At 48.3% G+C, this 23157-nt stretch overlaps 1 protein-coding gene across 1 annotated transcript; it reads right to left on the bottom strand.

The window, feature by feature from the left end:
• Positions 1 to 9002: 9002 nt before the first annotated feature.
• Positions 9003 to 9724, bottom strand: LOC106804463 (putative uncharacterized protein DDB_G0282133). The gene is made up of 2 exons (XM_014805629.1): positions 9465 to 9724; positions 9003 to 9396 (listed from the first exon to the last, which is right to left on the bottom strand). The coding sequence occupies exons 1-2, from the start codon at positions 9722 to 9724 to the stop codon at positions 9003 to 9005; spliced, it is 654 nt and encodes a 217-aa protein (XP_014661115.1).
• Positions 9725 to 23157: the final 13433 nt, after the last annotated feature.

The following is a 23157-nucleotide window of genomic DNA, read 5'->3' as shown; positions in this document are numbered from 1 at the left end:
ATTTTATGACGTTCCGTTAATTTGTCACTAAATTTGCTCGGATGTCAAACTTTATGATGTTTTCATCTAGAAACATCATAGATCTATGACGAGAATAAATGTGTCATAAAATTTTCATCATAGATCAACACACTTGTAGTGCGACCTTGTCCCTTTTATTCTTAATATTGTCTTTTTTGTTCACGTGCACGTGGGGGCCCGAGCCGCTACGGGCACGCCTGGGCTTGGCCGGTCGACGTTGGAAGCTCGTAATCCCATCAGCAATTTGGGGTCAGCCATTGGATGAGAATGAGAGGTTGATGGCACAGCCCTTATTCATCAGGCAGGTCTTCCCGAGCCTCTTCCCGAAAAGCCTGACGACAAGGAGATTAGTGGCACCGCTGCGGGGGATGGAAGCTCCTCAATGGTGGGAGGCGGTCGTGGTGCTCCCACGGTGGCGGGTGAGAGTGGAACTCCCGCATCAGACCATTTGGCTCAGAAGCGAGGGGATGGAGACTTTAGCACGGAGTCCAGCTTGAAGCACCCCCGAACCACTCCGCGCTCTGACACGCGGGATGCATCGAGGTTGGGCTTGCTCGTGCTCGGAGGCTGAGGGCCAGCAATCTCCAAGCATCCCCCGCTGCCCCCACCTGATAGGCCACCAAGCACGGCGGGGGAGTTTGTTGCCCCGACCCCATTCAGTGGGGCGGATTGGGAACAGAAGGTGACCTCGGCTACCCCGACTCATCAACACCGATGGCAGTGGGAGGCCGCGTCCTAGATCTTGGGGTCGTGGCGGACGGGTCGGATGTGGCCCGGCATGCAGCGCCTGTCGCTGCGCCCCCTGGGTCAGGGTTGACTGTAGCCTTGGTGATGTTGCGGCGCACGGAGCCGCTTCCCCTGCATCATTCCGGCAGGTGAGGGTTCCTAGCCTCTCTTCATCTTTGGTCTTTTTTGGGGCTGCAGGGGCTCCAGCCCTCACCCGCTGTTTGGCTCTCCAGGGGTTTCATTCTGGGGATGAGCGTTGCTCCCACCACATTGGGGTTCGTGAACCCTATCATCCGACTATCTCAATCAGTGGGAAGAGGCATGGACATAAGGATGCCAGCAGTGCCCATCGTCGCTTCAGGCATGGCCAACATGACGAAGCCAAAAGTCGAAAGCTCCGTGACCGCAGAGGCCTGAGCGGCGGGGCGGACAGCGACCGCGATGGTAGAAGTGGTGGACTTGGGCGACTCCTCGCCCTCAGAGGCAGCAGTGAACGACACCCATCTGCAGGAGATGACTGAGGAGCTTGAGGCACTTCGGGGCGCATCGTAGCTCGAGACAGCGCAAGGTCAGGTGGATGACCTGATCGCGGAGGCGCTCTACCAGGGTGCCCACACTGCTTTCACCTCGGTGACCATGCACTATAATGGTGTGAACTTCGCCACCGTTGGAAGTGTCTATGCGAGGGATCGCACCTCTGAGGAGCTGATGCAACTTGGGGAGATGGTGGCCCCTAGAGCAAAAGAACTGGTCGGGCAGATCTCGCCGGCTGTCATTCGATGCAAAACCCCTCGTGAAGCCCCTGCGGAGTAGATGCTTATATTTTTTCCCCTTTCTCACATTAAGTCCAGAACTATGTAATGAACTTGAATGTTTTTTTATCGCAGATTTGTTTAGAATTTTAGTTCCTCTTTTGCATGTTGTTTTTGCCTTTGTCATTTTCTCCACACAACGAAGTCTGGGGACTAGCCCACGAAGGTCTTTGTTTTGCCCTAGTCGGCCGGGTGACGCTGGTTGGGATTGTGAGAGGCGTACACAGGTGCGACCGAGGAATGCATATGTATGCAAGTAGACCCTGTAAGAATGTCATGTTGATTGCATTTGTGGGTCGTCGTGGCCTACTCGGCTAGGAAAGCCATTAGAAATTGCAAACTTAGCCGATCATGTTGTTCTTTTTTATTGCCGTGGTGCGAAATGTTTGTACAAACTTGAGAAAGGTCTAAAGGTAGAAGAGACGTAGCCACTCTATGTTCTAGGAGTTGGTGAGGACATCGCCATCCTTGTCCTTAAGGCGGTAAGCCCCCGGGCATAGGACCTCAGCTACGGTGTAGGGTCCCTCCCATGGTGGTGTGAGCTTGTTCCTTCCTTTGGTCGATTGGACCCTCCGGAGGACCAGGTCACCAACCTGAAAAGCATGGCCCCTCACGCTTTTGCTATGGTAGTGTCGTAAGGCTTGCTGGTACTTGGCTGATCAGAGGAGCACCACGTCACGTGCCTCATCGAGCTGGTCGAGCACGTCCTGGCGAGCCTCTTCTGACCTTGCCTCATCATAAACCTTGATGCGGGGCACCCCGCAGTCAACGTTGGTTGGGAGGACAGCCTTAACGTCGTACACCGCGGGCACCTCTCCGGCCCATTGTCCTACAAACTTCTTGAGCCTGTGGATCAATTTGGGGTGGTCCTTACGCTCCAGAGCACCGCGGGCACCTCTCCAGCCCATTGTCCTACAAACTTCTTGAGCCTGTCGAGGATGCGAGGCTTGAGGCCCTGCAGGACCATGTCATTGGCCCACTTGACCTACCCATTGGTGCGTGGGTGGGCCATGGAGGCCCAGTCAACCCGGATGTGGTAGTCATAGCAGAAGCATAGGAATTTTCTCCCCGTGAACTGTGTGTCGTTGTCGGTGATGATGGAGTTCGGGACCCTAAACCTATAGATGATGTTGAGGAAGAACTCAACTGCGGCTGCTAACTTGACCTTGGTAATGGGCTTTGCCTCGATCCATTTGGTGAATTTGTCCACTACCACGAGGAGGTGGGTGTAGCCCCAGACGCTCTTTTGAAGGGCCCGACTAGGTCAAGGCCCCACACTACAAAGGGCTATGGGATCGGGATGGTCTGCAGCTCTTGAGCTGGCACATGCATCTGTCATGCATAGTACTGGCACCCCTCAAAGAAGTGGATGATCTGCTAGGCGTCTACTGCCACCGTGGACCAGTAGAAACCTTGTCGGAATGCCTTGCCAACCAGCGACCTCAGGGCCGCATGGTGGCCACAGATGCCGGCGTGGATCTCCAGGAGCAGCTCCCGCCCCTGGTCGGCGGGAATACACTTTTGGAGGATGCCCGACAGGCTGCGCTTGTAGAGCTCATCCCTGAGGATCACAAAGGCCTTCGCACGTCTAGCGAGGAGGCACACCTCAGTGGCGTTAGTGGGAAGGGTGTCCCGTAGGAGGTGCTCAAGGAAAGGCGTGGTCCAGTTTGGCTCGAGCGCTGCGACCTCAAGGTCGGGAGTGCTCTGCTCGGCCCCCGCAGCTGGCCCTGTTGCTAGGTCAGGGTGGGCTGCATCAGGTGCAGGGGTGGGTGCCTTGGCGAGCTTGATTGATGACTCGTGGGAATTGTTGACGAAGACTCCTGGCGATGCATGCTCGCAGACCGCCTTGGTGTCCTTTGTGGGCTTGAAGACTCCCGAGGTTGAAACTTTGTTGGAGTCCGGGCGACCTCCTGCGTGATCTATTGGATCTTGAAGAACTCGAGGGAGCAAATGGTTTGCGTTGCTAACTCGCAGTTCTCTACGTCACAGAGAAGTGTGAACTCATGGTTGGCGCTAACCGTGATCACGCCGCAGGGCCTAGGAATCTTGAGCTTGAGGTATGTATAGTTCGGGATCACCATGAACTTCTCGTAGCCTGGTCTCCCAAATATCGCGTGGTAAGACCCCACGAAATCAACCACCTCAAATGTAAGGATCTCCGTGCGGAAGTTGGCCGAGGTGCCAAAGGTGATGGGCAGGTCAATCTGCCCTAGGGGGATCGCCTGCTTCTCTGGGATGACCCCATGGAAAGACGCCCCCTTTGGTCAGAGCTCCGACCTTGAGCAAGCGGAAGGTCATGATGATCAGGGCCACCATGAGGGGAAGCCTCCGTGGTGCCCCGATGTTGTCGAGGTGGTCGGTCCTGTTGAAGATGATAGCCATGTCTGACCACTTCAAGTAGGTCAGAACAACGGGGTCAGCACTTAATACCTGCCTAGCCGTGTTTTTTCTCTTACGAGTCCCATAGAAGTCCAAGCTGCCGAAGATCATAAGGCAATCCTGAGACTCGGGAAAGGTGTCCTCCTCCCCGGCGTTGACATCGACATCCAGGGGCTCTTTCCCCTTGTGAAGGACCGAAAGGGCAACCAGAGGGGGGGGGAATGGGAGCCTCAAATATTTCTTCTAAAATCTTAGGCTTCTGTCCCAAATTTCAACCCCAAAACCGAAGCGAGCGGAAGACGAGAGATCCACGAGCCAACTGGGTGGCTGGGTGTCTAATGTGATGACCGATAACACAGTGGGACTCTCAGGAAACAACTGGAAGCAAACTCCAAAGCTCCGAAAAGCAAACTCCAAAGATCTGAGTCAAAACAGGACTCAAAATGCTCCTGTCGGAACTTCCAACACCCTATCGGAAGTTCCGATACCTATCGAAAGTACCGGTAAACTCCCGACGGGAAGTCTCTGTCGTTTCAGCAATTTTCCCATTGGAACTTCCGACACAGTGTCGGAACAAAATTATGTTGGAACTTCTGACAGCACAGAAATCAGCCTTCGTGAGGATAGAAGAAAAATCCAAAACTCGATCAAACGACCTCCAAAAATCATGAAATTTTAACCATAGTTTTCCAACAACATAGCAAACATGTTCCAAAAAGATCTCCTAAAAAAGATCAGCAAATCAAAGGGAATTAAATATCTTGTGAGGAATGCCGATTTTTCAATCCTAGAGCTTGAATCGTCCTGATCTATGAACTCGTGAGGAGTTCGATGAATTCCTTTGGTGAAAGGCTTCCCTCACATTCTAGTTCATTTCCCAATAATCAGTTTGATCCAAGACTCCTCATAAATCACGAATCAAACAAAAACGTGAGAAGGGAAAAATGGGAGAAACTAAGAACGCAAAGAACTCGAGCGAGAGTTGCACAAATCGTCATCCCCCAACACAAGGAGGACACGAGGAGGTTAGGGCCTCAATTCCCGCAACTAAAACTCAGTTCAATACAATGACTCGGTGCTCAAAACATCCGAGGACCTCTAGAGAGATAAACTAGAGAGAGAGAGTAGACTAATGAATTTCTAAAACCCTAGATAGATGAAGTGCTTAGAGAGGTACTGAAACATCCAGCCCCTCATCTCTATTCTGAGACTCCCCTAATGACTAAATTACCCCTACAATTTAAAATTAAGACCCGCGCAGGGGCATTTTGGTCCATTTATGTGTTCGGTCAATCGGACAGCCACGCTTCCTGCACAGACTTGCTTCGCCTCGACGCAACCTCTGTGATTCCGCCACGTGCCTCCGTGTTCCTCCTCGGAACCTCCGCCCGGGTTTTGCGGCCCAAACCCGGAAACCATCCGCCTGTGGTTTTTTCGGCCCAAACCACCAAACCCGCTCCTCGACATGTGTCACCACCGTCCTCGACCGCCCGGCCGCCAAGTCTTCTAGCGTCCTTGCTTGACTTGCATGTCCACCATCTTGACTTGGTCAACACGGTCACTCCTCCATGTACACTTGCACTTGTCGATGTCCCCAAGTGTTAGCCACCGCGGCTGATCCTCCGATGCTCTGGTGCCTCAGTCCAAGTCTCACGTCCATCCTTCACCGCTCCCAGTCCATCGGCACGGCCCGTCTCTACTTGACCTTCTCCTCGCCATTGATCACCGCCTCTGAGCTCCACACCTGCGCATCACAAACCAAGAGCACATCAATCCAACACAACATTGTCAATCACTCATCATCCAAAGGTGACCATCCATTTGTCCTCAATCTTCTCCTTGATGAGTGCATTGACAACACCCAACACAAATTCATAGTTTGATAAGAAAAGAAAAAAAACTCAAACTGCAAAGTCTCAACCCCCTAAGATAAAAGGCAAAGGCTCGACACAACTAAGATAAAAACATGTGATCCCTCAAGAAGAGGCAAAAAAATGGGCTCAACACCAATCACATGAAAATCAAAATCCGGCTACTCAAGAAGAGGTACAACAGCTCAACGCGACCGGCAAAAGAGCAAATGAGCACAAGAGCATAAAAACTCCCTGAAATCAGGACTCCCCCTGAACAAGTGCATGAAAAAACTTCCCCCTCGACAAAAGAATGAGTTTGTGTGAAATCTCTACCCCTTGTTGGCAATGCAAGCATCAAGATAAGCATGAAAGTCGAAAATCATGACATGGAAATGCAGAAACGAACAAGCTTCTCAGATATACCATGAAATAGTCTCAAAGGCTACAAGAGAGATAAGCTTGGAGTATTACAGGAAGCAACTGCATCGCTAGCAAGATGAAATCATGCTAGAGCAAGTATGAGAAGCAGTTTTAGCAATGTTGAAAAAGATCACCACATGAGCAAATACCTTGTTAAGAAATACCCAAGCAAGAATAACTAGGCCATTAAAAACTCATACAAGGAACAACCATTCTTGACAAAAGATCAGTGCAGACACCCACATACGCATCTCTTGTCATGTGAAGCTTTGTTGAAATCAAGTGCCTACTTCTTTTGGTAGACATCTTGTAACAACTAAGCAAGCCAAAATATAAACAATTAAGTATAAATACTTGGTGAATTTCTTGAATTTTTCTTTTCATGATTCACACAAGGTAAAGTACATGAAGTGCCTTTGCGGCACAAAGAAGCCATGATTCTCCAAGGGGTGCATCATGGGCTAAACATTTGCAATGATACCTAGATCTTTGACCCGATTGTAAAGAACATGCATTCCAAACATAAGCTAAAAAATGGAACTAGCATTCAAATAGGGGCAAATCATAACTAAGGATCAACTCATGGGTGATATAGCATTAGATTTTAGAAAGCAGTTATCTCATTAAGTAAACAAGATCATCAAGAGCATAACTGCACATTGCATCAAAATAACCAACCAAAGCACTATCTCACAAGTAGCATAAGGTAGTATACAGGGCATATAAGAGAAGCTCATCTAATGCAATATGATACAAATGCAACATGATACGGATGCAATGAATGCCAAACAAGAAAAATGACTATACATATATGATACAAGAGAAGCACCAAAAACCAACTCAGAAAGGAAACCAAACACCCAACTCCCCCCGCAAACGAGCAAAAGAGGCTTGATCCAGGGGTTTGGTGAAAATGTCAGCGAGTTGGTTTTGGGTAGCAACATAGCCAAGGTCAATGTCTCCTCTCTTAACATGATCTCTCAGAAAATGGTATCTCACATCTATATGTTTGGTTTGTGAATGGAGAATAGGGTTCTTGGCTACACTTATGGCACTCGTGCTGTCACAAAGAAGAGGCACATGGGAAAAGCTCAAACCAAATCTTTCTCAAATTTCAATTTTGGTAAACCTCGAATCAAATCCAAAGCACTCAATCGGGAAAGCAAGTCAAAGCTCAAATGGCCCAATCTTCTGTGCCATTTCCAAAGTTCAGAAGATGAGCCAGCCACAAGACATCAAGAAAGACCAAATGATTTGGAAAAATCAACCTGAAACACTTGACCCTCGGGGATGATCACACACACAAGATCGCCCCCGAGAGTCCAAGATCTTTGAGGACCCATGCTTGAAACGCACCTCAAAGCCATCGTCAAGGAGTTGAGAAACCGAAAGCAAATTAAAGCCAAGAGAATCTACAAGGGCAACTCGCTTAAGCATGAAGTTCTCACTCACCTTGATGGTACCTTCAGACATTACCTTACCTTTGCTGTTATCCCCAAAAGTGATGTACTCCTTGGTCATCACGGGGGTAAGGCTGGAGAACCATCTGTGATCACCGGTCATGTGTTGAGAGCAACCGGAATCAATGAGCCACGTGTTCTCCAGGCCTCCGACCTGCTCAAGCAAAAGAGGACCAAGGATGAGAAAATGACTCAACACTGGGGTTAGAAAAACAAGTAGAATACTAGTGTCGAACCATTTGCTCAAGAGTGGGTTTAGCAAAATCAACCATCTCTCGTCTCACAGGAGGACTACGGCCAACGCTAGGGGGAAAATGTGGTCCGTTGTAGCTCCGAGACTCAAAACCATGACCATGCTGTCCTGGGCCATATTGATCATGGCGAGGGGCATGCCTGGCAACAACATGCAAAGGAGCAAAATGCACACTATCCACACGACGAGGTGGAGGGACTGATCTAGGCACATTACACCATGAGAAGGGTAGTATATATCCCTATTGCCCCACTCACGCTGACGCCTCAAAGCCTTCTTGCGAAAACAAAACTCCTCAAGGTGACCCCCTTTCTTGCAATGCTCACAGTGGAATCTAGATGGTTGTTTTGGTTGTGGATTCACTCTAGATTGTGGCTTGGCTTGGGGTTTTGGTGGAGGTTTCTTAGGAGAAATTTCTGGAAGTGTGTCAAGCTTGTTCTTTAGGTGGTTTGGCTTTTCCACCCAAATGGCTTTCTTGGGTGCTTTGGGTGGTGTCTCAATGAAAACTCCATCTCTCACACACTCAGACAAGTTTTTCTCACAAGCTATATTAGGTTGCTCTCTATTTTTAGTGGATGACTCTCGAGGGGTGTAGTCAGCTGGTGGTTCACACTAGTTATAGTTTCATTTCTTTCTCTCACCATTGTTTTGACCCACCTTCTCATACAACCCATCAAAGAACTTGTGCAACCCATTAAAATGACAACCCTTCATAACAGACCCAAGCCCAAAACCATCAGCCCTTTTGAACTCCTGAATCATCATGCCTAGCTGAGGTTCCCTACTTGACACCCAACTAAAAACCGTGCACAAGTAAGAGTTTTCATCCTCAGCATGTTGCAAACTAAGCTTGAGTTCAGGACAATCAGTGCATTTAGGAAGTTTAGATCTAGCAATGAACTCAGACTTCCCTAAAGCACTAAGCTTAGCACATGCATCGTCCAACTGAACTTGCAAAGCGGGGCAAGACTTACATGCACCAAGCAAAACAGGCCTAGTCTTGACCTCATCTAAAGCAGCCCTAGTCAAATCCAATTCATCTACTAACAAAGCATGCTTAGATTGTAAAGATGCAAGACTATTCATTACACTCAACAACATCAAAAATAGGAGGAGCGGACTTGAGCATATCAATCTCAATCAAGGCACTTTCTAACTTAGCCTTAAGCTCAACTCGCTCTCTAGCAACCTTCTTAAGCAGTTTATCTTGATTGATCAGGCAATCATTAAGTTCTTCTACTTCTAGAGCAAGTTGTTCTGGAGTAGGCTTTACCTCAGTTTCTGTGTTGGAGTCGCTTTCCTTGTCATCCTTCTTGGAGTTGAGGGCCATGACACAGTACTCGTTGCGGTTCTTGCCGGAGTAGAAGCAGAGGCCGTTGAAGTTCTTGTCGTCCTTCTTCTTTGCCTTGCGGTCGTCGTCCTCCTCACTTGAGCTTGAGTTGGTGTGGTCGTCAGTGTTGGAGTCAACGTTGCTGAGGGAGGCGATGAAGGCACGTGCTTTCGCCTTCTTGCGATACTCCTTCTTTCACGATCGGTGTACTTATTCTTCTTCTTGGTGCCGTCCTTGTTCTTATGCTTGTTGTAGTCGTACCCGCTCTTGGATTTGTTCTTGTCGAGGCAGTCGGTGGCGAAGTGGCCTGGCTTGCCACAGTCGAAGCAGGTGTTGTTGTTCCTTCGCCTGTTCGTGCGGTTGTCGTTGAAGCGCATGAACCGTCGTGTGATCAAGGCGAGCTCATCATCGTCAAGGACCTCCACCTGCTCCTCTGAAACAGAAACCAAGGAAGACAAGGCAAACGACATAGAAGAAGAGTTCCCCAAATACTTAGGTTGTCCAAAGCCAGACATGAGAACCATACTACTTGGATCAGTAGGGCTCCCTTATTTTGCTCGGAGCCTCTTGTCAACTTCAGTGGACTTCCACTTGGCAAAGAGTTCGTCAGTGGAAAGTGTTTCATAATTTGGTGACTCGATGATTGCATCAACCTTCGTACCCCACACCTCATGATCCAAAGCATGAAGGAGCTTCAAAGCTCTATCGTGATCACTGTAGGGTAGAACGGTGATGTTTGCTTTCATCTTATTCACGATAGCCAAGAATCGCTGAAACAAAGCATCGGCAGACTCGCCAGGCAAATGAACAAAATTCTCATACTCACGCCTGTAGGTCTCGAAGAGCCTAGCCTTCACCTGGCTATTTCCCTCATGGAAACTCTGAAGTCGGGACCAAATCACATGAGCAAGAGTGAGATCCTCGACTCGATCAAACTTAGCATGACTCAGACTCGCAAACAGGATATCCAAATCCTTGTTGTTTGCGTGATACTTATCTCTATCATCTTAAGTCACACGAGTCACAGGAATCACATAGTTCACATCCTGAGTGATTTCCCAAACCCCTGCTCCCTTACTATTAAGACGGGATCTCATGAGAGTTTTCCAGTACCGATAATCAGAACCATCAAAGTAGGAGGCAGCGGTCGAGGAAGAATGCTCAGAGGTCGCTATCATGGGTTTCGAAACTGATTAAGCTATCATGAAACCTTAGCTGGCTCTGATACCAATTGAAGGACCGAAAGGGCGACCAGAGGAGGGCTGAATGGGAGCCTCAAATATTTCTTCTGAAATCTTAGGCTTCTGTCCCAAATCTCAACCCCAAAACCAAAGCGAGCGGAAGATGAGAGATCCATGAGCCAACTGGGTGGCTGGGTGTCTATGGTGATGACCGATAACACAATGGGATTCTCAGGAAACAATTGGAAGCAAACTCCAAAGCTCCGAAAAGCAAACTCCAAAGATCTGAGTTAAAACAGGACTCAAAATGCTCCTGTCGGAACTTCCAACACCCTATTGGAAGTTCCGATACCTATCGGAAGTACTGGGAAACTCCCGACAGGAAGTCTCTGTCGTTTCAGCAAATTTCCTATTGGAACTTGTGACACAGTGTCGGAACAAAGTTATGTCGGAACTTCCAAAAGCAAAAAAATCAGCCTTCGTAAGGAGAGAAGAAAAATCGAAAACTTGATCAAACGACCTCCAAAAATCATGAAATTTTAACCATAGTTTTCCAACAACATAACAAACATGTTCCCAAAAGATCTCCTCAAAAAGATCAGCCAATCAAAGGGAATTAAATATCTTGTGAGGAATGCTGATTTTTCAACCCTAGAGCTTGAATCGTCCCGATCTATGAACTCGTGAGGAGTTAGATGAATTCCTTTGGTGGAAAGGCTTCCCTCACATTCTAGTTCATTTCCCAATGATCGGTTTGAGCCAAGACTCCTCATAAATCACGAATCAAACAAAAACGTGAGAAGGGAAAAATGGGAGAAACTAAGAACGCAAAGAACTCAAGCGAGAGTTGCACAAATCGTCATCCCCCAACACAAGGAGGACACGAGGAGGTTAGGGCCTCCATTCCCGCAACTAAAACTCAGTTCAATAGAATGACTCGGTGCTCAAAACATCTGAGGACCTCTAGAGAGATAAAGTAGAGAGAGAGAGAGAGTAGACTAATGAATTTCTAAAACCCTAGATAGATGAAGTGCTTAGAGAGGTACTGAAACAACCAGCCCCCCATCTCTATTTAGAGACTCCCCTAATGACTAAGTTACCCCTACAACTTAAAATTAAGATAACTACCTGCGCAGGGGCATTTTGGTCCATCTGTGTGTTTGGTCGATCGGACGGCCACGCTTCCTGCACAGACTTGCTTCGCCTCGACGCAACCTCTGTGATTCCACCATGTGCCTCCGTGTTCCTCCTCAGAACCTCCGCACGGGTTTTGCGGCCCAAACCCGGAAACCATCCGCCTATGGTTTTTTCGGCCATAACCACCAAACCTGCTCCTCGACACGTGTCACCACCGTCCTCGACCGCCCGGCCGCCAAGTCTTCTAGCGCCCTTGCTTGACTTGCACGTCCACCATATTGACTTGGTCAACACGGTCACTCCTCCATGTACACTTGCGCTTGTCGATGTCCCCAATTGTTAGCCACCGCGGCTGATCCTCTGACGCTCTGGTCCCTCAGTCCAAGTCTCACGTCCATCCTTCACCGCTCCGAGTCCATCGGCATGGCCCATCTCTACTTGACCTTCACCTTGCCATTGATCACCGCCTTCGAGCTCCACACCTTCGCATCACAAACCAAGAGCACATCAATCCAACACAATGTTGTCAATCACTCATCATCCAAGGGTGAGGTTTGGCGCACCCGAGCTTGTGGATGAGCATCTTGCAAGTGGTCCCCAAGATGAATGCCCCGATCACGTTGGTGTCGACCACGTCGTGTAGCTCGTTGCACTACCGGGATAAACAGCATATGTAGCTCTTGAGCTCCCAAGAGTTGCCCGGTCAGGTGTACGTACCCTGGAAATTGCCGATGAACATCCAGCGAAGGTTGGACCAGCTGTGGATGCAGTCCGTATGGAGATACTCCAACCATGGTCGTGCCGAATCTGCGAGGAAGATCAGCAAGTATTGAATGATGAAGTTTTCATCGTTGGCGCCACCAGCTCGACAGGCGAGCCGATAGTCCTCCAGCCAAATGCTGGGGTTCGTGTCCCCAGCGTATTTGCTAATGTTGGTCGGGGTGCAGATGCGCTCGGGGAAGGGTGTGAAGCGGATCCTTCTCCTAAAGGCCTTCGGGCCTGGACTATCAGGGGTCAGAGAGCGTGAGCGCTTGTAGTGGCAGCCGCAGTGGCCGCGGTGGACATCGCGGTCGAACTCCGCACAATCACGGCATCAAGCCACTATGGTGCACTACGCATTGTGGGCACCGCCCAGGTGACTATGCACTGAGGCGGCGGGTTGCCGCAGTGCTGTTGCCCCTTCCTCGTGCTGGCCGGCTCCTTGGCGTCCAGCTGTGGTTGTGGCCGACGTGCGGCAAGCTTGGGGGCCACCTGCGCTTCGCGTCCATTGGCTGGACCTGTGCTTCGCGTCCGGTGGCTGCTGCTATCCATGATATCTTTCATGTGTCTCAACTCAAGAAGTCCCAACTGAGATCATTGAGCATGAAGATGTATGGGTAGAACCAGATCTCTCCTACGTGGAATACCCAATTAAGATCCTTGATCGTAAGGAGAGGAGAACCTGTAGGCAAGTGGTGAAAATGTTCAAAGTAAAGTGGAGCCATCATACTGAGGATGAAGCTACATGGGAAACAGAGGAGTATCTCTATTAGCATTTCCGCGGTTTTCTTTTCGATTAGGGAGGTACGTGCAGAGCCACACTAGCTTTCTTCACTTGAATCTCGGGGTCAGATTCTTTTTTAAGGGAGGTAGGCTATAACATCCCTAGTTTAGTGTGGCTAGCTCCGAGTCCTGGCTTGGCCTACTCCAGGATGTGCCCCCACCCCGTCCGCCAACCCCATGGCAGTGAACGGGACATTAGCTACCATTGACATCCGTACCGTAGATGAGTGGGTAAGCCTTGGCCATGTAACATCCCTAGTTTAGTGTGTCTTTCAAAGGCTAATTAGAGTAATCAACAGTTAAAATCACACTTAGAACTTAAACCTTGTTATGTTTGAAATGCAAAATGAACTTGAAACATGAAATCTCACCAAAAAGGGCAAATTAAAGTCAAACAAGACCAAATAAGCAGCTAAGTGTGAAAAACAAGCAAACTAGGTTGGGAAGGTAGAAAACATTCAAAAGACCAAATCCCAACTTTTGGAAACTTTTTAAATTTTTGGAGAAAAACTGGCTCAAACCCAGTTGCTTTGCACGCCATCGCATTCCCACCCTTCTGCCCGGTGCACGGTCACCGCGCGTCTCGCGCGCGCCGTCACCACGCGGCGCCGCCCGACCAGCGCAGCCCCCCAGCCAATGTTCACTAGCGATGGGACAATTCGTCCCCAGGATTTTGCCCAATCCGTGTCGCACAATCTCCACCCTTCCACGCCGCATTTCCACCGGCCAATTTCCTTCGCACGCACCACACGCCCCGAAAACCACCACCACCACAACGTGTTGCGCCATCGGCAGCCGCCCGACCACTCACCGCCATGGAGGTGACAACTCGAGCTCCCCTCCCGGCCAGTCCCAGCACGCAACCAAAGGAATGGCGCATCGCCCCATATCCCACTCCGCCACTCACCGTCGAGCGCCCACGCGCGTGCACCGCTACAGCCACTCCGACGCATCTTCCTTCTGCGCCGCCAATGCTCGGCCACCTCCGTGCACCCCGAGGGGGTCGAGCTCTCCCACGACATCCTTATCGCCTCCTCGCACCTCTCCTGGCCTATAAAAGGCACCCCAAGCCTCGTTGGTGCCTCACCGTGCCACCTCTCCCACCACTAGCAAAACCAGAGCGCCATCACGCACCTCACCGCCGAGCTCCACCCTCCGGCCATCCCTGCCGCTCGCTGAGCCTGTAGGTGCACCACGCACACTCCACTCGAGCCTTCCAAACCACCCCTTGGCCACCCGCACCTCTGGCGTCGCCGGAGAAAAAGCTCCGCCGCCGCGCCAGAGACCTCGCCGTGAACCTTCGCTGTCGAGCCGCCTCCGCCCCCGAGCCCCTCAGTGTATCTCTTTGCGGTGAGCCCCTGAGCACCCCCGTGCCCTTTCCTAACCTTAGCAGCGCCGCCGCTCGCCAGATTTACACCGGCAAGCCGCCGGCTGAGCCCTAGGGGTGACATTGCAAGTCCCCTTTTCTTTCCAGGGGCTATCACGTAAAAAGCTAAGACTGATCTGTGATAGTTTAACAGTTCCAGGGGCCTCTCCACGAAACATTTTTCCTTTTCCGTTTTGTTTTGGCGTTAAAATGGCTGAAACTTTGGAAATTTGTAGGAATTTTTAGAAAAATGGTAAAAATGTGAAATCAATTTTGTTACACTCCTGATGCACATGAATAACTAGGAAAAATACTTGCTTCTGTAAAATACATGTTTTACCTTGCTTAAATAAATGCATGTGGTTTAATGTACTTTTTATGTGATAAATAGTTTTCATGCTCTTTAAATCCTGGAATTTTTTTTTTACAGTAGCCTCTGTTAGTGTTGGTAACCCTTCTGTAAATTTTGTGGAACCACACTGATGATGAAGCTCTAGATAAAAATCTTTCTTCATGTTTTGCAATCTAATGTTGTTTGGTTTTCAGAAAATTTTGTAGAAGTCAAATGCACCTTAAATTTTTTCAGTAGATCACTTGAGTAATAATGAACCTTCTGTAAAAATTTCAGAACCATATCTTACCAGGTTCTTCTAGGAACAGTTATTGAAGTAATATCTAGTTAAATGGAATAATAACAAATGTTAAATAAGAAGGGTGAAATGGTAAATGTTAATTTAAGTTGTTCAAAAATTCAGAAACAAGATAACTTTCCAATTGAATGTTGAGCAACCCAGAAATGACCCCCACCTTTCTTTGTGAAGGCTAAAATGTCAAAACCTTATTTGTGTACACAATCACCATCAAATCAAGCCTGAGGTTTAAATCGCAAAAGTACTTTACTTCACGAAGAAAACAAACATAAATCCTTATCTAGGTGAATCTGGTCATTATTCTTATACTTCTGCAATATCATCTGAAATGCATTCTGCTTATGAAATAATGAAATCTTGCACTCTTGCATATGCATCTCGTGCAGAAGCGAACCTTGTTGACGGGACATACGAGCTACTTCCAATAGCCAAGGAGGAACCTTTTGCAAAGCTACATCAGATCGAGGCTGAGCAAGACCCCAGCCAAGCTTCCAACGATCCGCAGACTAACCTAGTTCAGGAAGGCAAGCCCCGGAGCATAACCCTGATTTTTTTGAAAGTTCATACAATATCTATGATGCTTATGTTTGCGCATTTAAGTTCATAGGAGTCGCTTGAAGCCTTAGCTGCATGATCTTAAGTGTTGGAGGTATGCCCTAGAGGCAATCATAGAGATGATGATATTCCATTTGTATCCATGATTTATATTGTGTTCCTTGAATATCCATTAAAGGCTACTTGAATTGATTTGCAATTATGTGAATTGTATGTGAAACTCTTTACTTGTATGGTTATTCTAAAGTTGTCCCTAGTCGGAGTTCATGTGAGGACACACATGAATATTAGATTAGCACATGTATTAATTGATGACTATGTTTCACAAGTCATGGACTTGGAGATCTCAAACTAATAATGTGGGCATGTGTAGAGACGTGCTAGGACTAACCCAACATGATCGAGAAATAGCGGTCGGCTTGAAGCTAGACCCAATATCGTGAGGCAAAGGGAATAGCATGTACATGATGTTGTGACGGTTCGTCTGATATGATCTTCGTGTGCGTATAGGAGTTGGCACGTCTTGCTAGAGGCCGTTACCGACTATTGGGCTGAGTAGGAGTACTCGGGCCATGTCTATACGTATCCGAACCCATAGGGTCACACACTTAAGGGGCTGGAAGCCCAATTCAGATATGATCTTAATTGGATCAGGTTTAGGAGTACTAATGGGCCTCGGACCCAGAGGCCTGTCAGGAACCTCTATAAATAGAGGGGTGGGGGTGCCCTAGGGTTTTGTACCTTTTTGGCCAAAGCATAGCCGCCACACCTCCCACGCCCTCGCCCTGTTGCAACTCGTGGACCTAGCAGTCTGGTTTGCGACGCTTCCTCCCTGCACGTGTGGATACCTTGGAGGTGTTGCACCTGCAACACTTGGACGAGCCACGATGAGCCGCCAACGAGCCACAACGAGCCGATGACGAGCCGCGGCACGAGGGCGACCTTGCTGCACGTGGACGAGCTGCTGAGGAGCTGCTCGACGTCGACGTGATTGACTACGTGTTCGACTACGCTGATCAACTTCGCTGCCCGACGCGATTCTACATCTTCCGCACCAGTGCATCGAGTGGTAATCCCATGATCCATATACGGTAGTTTTCCTAGTTTACGCGGTAGAAAAATTTTGTTTTGCGCTAGCGTAGCCTACCTCGTATACCAACATTAAGTACCTATGTTTGAATACTAGTATGATAGGTCGAGTAGCTGCAATGCTAAATATGGAGTCAGTAAAAGTCGAGTGATTTCCTATCACTCGCAAGTTATAGGAGTTGCCTGTAACTTATGTTGGAACCATAAGAATGATGGGCGGGGTCGGGCTTTTGCTTCTGAATGGGTGGATTGCCCCATCTGTCTAGCGATAAATGTGCTAAGGTCGAACCGGGATGGTGATTGTGGTCAAGTGTTTAAAAGTACTGAGCACATACTGAGTATGGGATCGGGAAGCCTAGTATCTAATTGAACCGGCGTGGACCTTTTCCCTGCTCTCTCTGGAACTGGGTTCCCATGGTGCACCATGTTGGTACAAGTGCACCCTCGGTACGGCGTCGTTCCGGGACCATTGGGGCATTGTATCCAAGGGAAGTGGGCTCTAGACAAACGTTGTGATTGATGGGAACCGCTGATATATGTGAACCCATCACGGTAGTAGCATATGTTGTGTGTTTAGATCCACCTTGCAAGGTTAAGAAACTTGATTCGAATCATCTGCCTCTCACAATTTGGGACTGCTTGATCACTATGTTGCACTGAGTAAGAAGAGAACAAAGGTTGATGATTAATATTGGTGCTTGATTAATTTTGTTTGTTTCACCGTGCTTGCTTAGTATATGTGCTTACCTAGAATGGATAATCAACTAGAACCTGATGCTAAAACTTGAAAGTAAGGATCCACTTTAGTTGCTTTTGGCAAAACAAACCCCTCAGCCAAAAAGCCTTGCATATCTTGGAGTCTTGCGGAGTATTAGTATACTCAGCCTTGCTTGTGGCTATGCTTTCAGGTAATGTTGATGTGCATGACTTGGTTGCCAGTTTGACTTGGCCGTCTCAGCTCCCTTCGGGATGGACGGTTGAGTGGGACCCGTCCTCGGTCGGCGAGGATTGTGGTGATTGATATCATGGCAGGCTTCACCATGGTATTTTGGATCGACGTTAGTTGTATCATTTTTTTTGCTACTTTTGAACCCTGAACACTCTTTACGTTGTGAACTCTTAGTTTGTAATAAATTAATTTGGGACCTGTAATAATGTATCTGGATTGTTGTAATCTCTTCACTCGTCTTCGTGCGAGTATGCTTGTTTTGATCCAGAACACGTGGTTGCATCGGGGGAAACCTGATAGATCACCATTTTAATTTGATTAAAGTGTCTATTCGCATTTGATGTGATGTTGAGTACACTTTAGCCGGGTTAACTTGGGTGGTTCTGCCACAGGCTAGTGGCCGGGATGGGGCGTGCCGCTTCTCCTGACTTTCCCCGACCTCTTTAGTGTGCTCACGGCCACTCCACATCATGACACTTGACGCTGGGTCCCGCCTCGCCTGTGAGCCCACACCAGACCCGTCGTGGTGGCCTGGTCTTGATTGCGACGGATCACCACAGCGGTGAGGGTGATGATGAAGTCGTGGCGCGTGGGCACGTACAGGCCGTGTGGCCTTGTCCTGCAGGTTGTTCCAAGCGGTCCGAAGGGTGTAGATTCACCCTTGGACCCCCTGGCCAAAGGTCGGCTCCCTTCACCAGGTCACGTCTTCGCGGGGGCGGTCAGGGAAGCCACGTTCCGCATTTAATGCTTTTGGTACGGTATTGGTCGCCCTTGGTCAAGGAGTAGGCGGGGCACTGAGGGCCTCCTTCGGGCCCCATCCCCGAGTCGGCTGGTGAGGCGACTCATGGCCTCCAGCTTCCAACCAAAGGAGGTCGAGAGGTGAGCCACGACGTTGCATGGGCTGCCTTCAAGTTGCTTCTCGTTGTTGGCCCCCGGCCTTTTCTTGTTCGGTCACCTTAAATTCTCTTTCAAGGGTACCCCTGGTACAGGTACCCATCACATGCCAATTAAATTCTCAACACAGTCGAGGCGTAGCTGCAACGTCCTAAGACCAGCCTCAGTGGGGTGTCATGTGAGATTTCATGGGCATTAAATCCTATGCTACATCAGCAGTTGTCCTGACTTGGCAACCTAATTATTTGGAGAGAGGAGATGGGAGTTTCATCCTCATGAAACTCAGTTGGCACAGTTACCAGGTCTTATGAAACCTAATGAAACTTGCATCAAGGATGTTATAGTTTCATCCATGACTTATTTGATCATAACTTTATGTAAAAATTAAATGATGCATGATGTCTATGAAACTGTGCAATGAAATTATGTACTAAAACTGACAGTTTCATTTCATTGAAAAGAATGAAAAAATATGACATGATAATTTTGGTAACAGTATCATGAAACCATGCACTGAGATTGGCCATATCTCTTCCACTGAAGCTTGGCAGACTCCAGACACAAATGCCACGTGCTTTTTCGACTATTTTCAAAAACAAAATATCGACATCTAAAGAAAACCGGAGCGAGTAACTCCATTATTCTCTTCCACCGCATCCATTTATTGCACCCCTCTCACTGCGAGCCACGCACGTACTCCCTCCATCTCAAAATAAATGTTTGTTTAGAAAATTTCAGACACATTAGTAGTTGTGAGAAATGTCTATGTTGTCCCTAATAACTAATACTAATTGTGATTGAAACTTATGCTGTCTATTTAGTTTTTCTAAATTCTGAATAAATGCATGTACATTGGAACCAAAGAAATAAAATCAATTAATCATTTGTTTAGCTCTACACGCTTCTCTATACACTTTCTTTATTGGTGTGAGTGTTGCTTTAATTAGATGAGATTTACCGGGACCTAAAACAACAAGCTGATTTTCAAGTTCACTCTAATGAACCCACTAAAGAGTTTATTTTTGCGTCCCAAGCGCGGTGCCCTCCTAGGCGCGCAGTGCCCACGAAATTCAAAGTGACGGTGGGGTTAAAAGACCCCAATGGAAGTGATTTGAAACTCACGTTTCCTTTCTTTAGAATTCAACTAGCAGAAATACCCGTGCGTTGCTACGCGTCCTTGCTCTCACATTATTATTCGCTTGTTTCTAATATGTTTGTTTCGCTTCATAATATACTGGTGTGTTGTCCCTAGTAGTCCTCTCTTTGCAAGTATAGTAGTAGAAGATATTTGTGGGTAGTTTGATGTCGTCTGTTTATTATGTGGGACCCACACATGGAAATAAAAAAAGTTCACTGCTTAACCTCCGCTCTATCCATTCATTCGATTTCCCCGGTTCTCATCATTATCCAGCCAGTAGGTGCCTCTTCGTCCATCGGCGCCAGTCGCTACCTCTTCGTCCATCGGCGCCACCCGCATCTTGCCCCATCCTCGCCGTCACCTAGGCGTTGTGCACCTTACCGTCCTCACCGTCGCCCAGGCAAGCGCTCGTCCTCCCCGTGCCTAGCCTCATTCCCGCTTCGAGCGCTAGGCCACAACGCCTCTGGCCGCCATGAGCAGGAGCGCGTCCTCCTCTTCTTCTCATTTCCATCCACCTCCCTTCTATAATCCACTCCAAATCGTTCCAATCAAGTGCAAAATCGAGCCCCCAACTGCTAGATGCCCCCCTCCCTGGCGCCATGTCCTCAATGGCACATGGCTCTACTTGGTTGATTGCAAGGAGGCACTCGGCACAAATAAAACTAAGAAAACCAGACATGGAGTTATGAAAACATCATAACTAAGTGATAAAAAACAATTGTAAACATGAAATAATAATTAAGCACACCACATAGCCAATTGCAGCGAGGGGACCGGGGTAAAATCATTCTACTATTTTTTATGGCATGAAAAAGAGCGTGCTTCAAAATTCTTGTGATCATATCCTGGAAGCTCACAACTATCAATTATCAAATAAAACTTGAGTGCATCTAGAAAATACATCTAAAACATCAAAACATGAGTAACGTGCATTTGATTTGTAGTCAGTAGTGAGAAATCATATCCCACACATTCTATACAGCAATTATCCAATTCCAATATAATGAATCCAATCTACCAACCTTTTTCCTTTTCCCCTATTGTAGTTCGCCTAATCAGCTTGCCCTTGGCAGTGATCTCTTCTGGCTCCCAGCCCCATCCACGATCCTGTCGAAGTGGAGCTAGTATCCTTTCTCTAATCCTTCTCCGGCTCTGGTCCTTTCTCGTTCTTGATCCTTAGAACCTGAAACTTTCTCCGGCTCTGGTCCTTTCTCGTTCTTGATCCTTAGAACCTGAAACTGTGAGGATATATACTACTCTGCAGGCTGCAGCAATGCTCTGCGCCGCGGAGGCAATAATGCAAGGTTGAGGGCCGATGATAATAGGGAGGATCTATTCCGGCAGAGCCGAATAGGATTCCAGGTCGCATTGATCGATTATCTGTTGGGCATATGCTTGGTTCCGACACCACCAACCCCTTGTTCCTCAAGCATGCTCAGTTTCCCTCGCCGCATGTTAGCTAGAGCTCACGAATCTAGGGAGGTTCTAATAACTCTGTTCAGATGCTGTCTAGGGAGGGCATTATTGGGCGAGTGTTGGTCGCTACCTGCTAGCAGTGATTGAAGCAGCAGCATTAGCGTCTTCTTCCTCCTGTATGGCCGTATCTCCTCTTTCTTCTTCCTCATTAGCAGAGCACCGGCTGCAGCAGCACAGCAGGGTCAAGCTGTGCACCCGTGCCTAGCCACCCAGCCACCACGGGCCCACATGCACAGACTACGGGACTTTAAACAAAACAACCACGATGGTTGGAAGAAACAACTGCACTTTAATATTAGATATAGATTAAGAAGATGTCTCCCATACGGCAACAAAAAGGTGCTCACTACAGGATTTGCGGATGAATGCTGGGCTGGGCCACTCTTTGTCGCACAAAATTTGAAAGCTAAAAGAACACTTATTTCGAGACAGAGGGAGTAGAGTGGTAAATAAGCTGGATTCATAAATGATTACCGTTGGTCTAATATGTGTGAGGCATGAAATCGCGCAACGACATTGGTGCTCGACAACTAAATAGAATTATCTAATTACCTTGGGTTGCATATGATAAGGCAGGTGTATTCATGGGTGAGTGTTACGAAGGGAAAAAATGGTTCAGAATAAAGACGGCAACAGGCACTGAATGCCCGCATGCCCGCAGGTATGGAACCTGATAAGCAAGGATACGGGCGCCACTTGTTGCCCACGAGCACGGGCGCGGACACCATCCTGAACCCAAAGGATAGTTCTTCACGGACAAAGAAATTTGCTATCCTCGCCCGCGTATCCGCCAGACCCACTCTACAGGTTTGACATGTGGGACCTACAAGAAAATATGTATATATACACAATTCTAGGATTTTTTCCTGATTCAATCCACAACCCACCCCACCCAGCCACCCCAATCCCCGCCGCCACCCCTTCATCTTGGTCTCTCGGAGACTTGGATTCTCGCCTTGCGCTGCGCTCGGCCAGCAGCTGCCCTCGCCGCCTCGAACCATCATGCGGGCGAGGCCACGACCACGAGGGTGCCCCTGCGTGATCTCTGCCGCCCTCCTCCCCTGTCCCCGGCCAGTCGCCTGCCCCTAACGTCCAAGCCTTGTGACCACAACCCTCCCTGTCTCCGTCGAGCTGTTCTCCGGCCGGCGGCTTTCCTCCATTCAAGCAGCACCTCTTGCTCCTTGGTGGACGGCCAGATCTACTTGTAGCTGTCTGTGCCAGCCGCCAGATCTAGGTAATTTCTTGCCATTCACTTCAATGGTTCAACTAATTTTGTTTTGTAGACAAGATTGGGTGTAGGGTTGTTGCAAGCTAGAGTGTTGATTTGTGTCGTTTGTTGACATGCAGTTGCAATGGCAACCCCTAGTATCTCCCGAGTGCAAGCTTCCCATGGGACTAGTGCCTCCGGTCCTCTTGTGGCTGCAGATACTAACGTTGATAGAGGTTTTGGACGTATCTGAGGGAGAAGAAGAAATTGATGTTCTGTTATCGTCGAATAATGTATGATTGGCTGGTTGCATCTCATCTCTCGTATGCGTGCGAAACAAATAATGTGTGAACTATTGAATGACTATGTTTGATATATGCGTGCGAAATAAATAATGTATGAACTGATGAATAACTATGTTTAATGTTATCAATGTGAACAATCTGTATTTGTGTGAACTGTTGAATGACTATGTTTAATGTTATCAATGTGAACGATTTGTTGTGAATCTGTATCTTCATCTCTTGTAATGCACTATAGTTTATATAAACTATATGCTCAACCTGACGTGTAATGCACTATAGTTTATATAAACTATATGCTCAACCTGACGGGCACACGGGCGTGCCTGCAGGCATGAAATTCCAGCAGATGGAGGGCACGGGCGTGGTTTGTTGCCCACGGCGGGTGGAGGGCGCGTGCGAGAGATTTAGCTGGCG

The sequence above is a fragment of the Setaria italica genome, chromosome VIII (assembly GCF_000263155.2).
Source record: "Setaria italica strain Yugu1 chromosome VIII, Setaria_italica_v2.0, whole genome shotgun sequence".
Lineage (NCBI taxonomy): Eukaryota > Viridiplantae > Streptophyta > Magnoliopsida > Poales > Poaceae > Setaria > Setaria italica.
The sequence above is the reverse complement of the archived record's forward strand: the minus strand, read 5'-3'. Positions and strand labels throughout refer to the sequence as shown.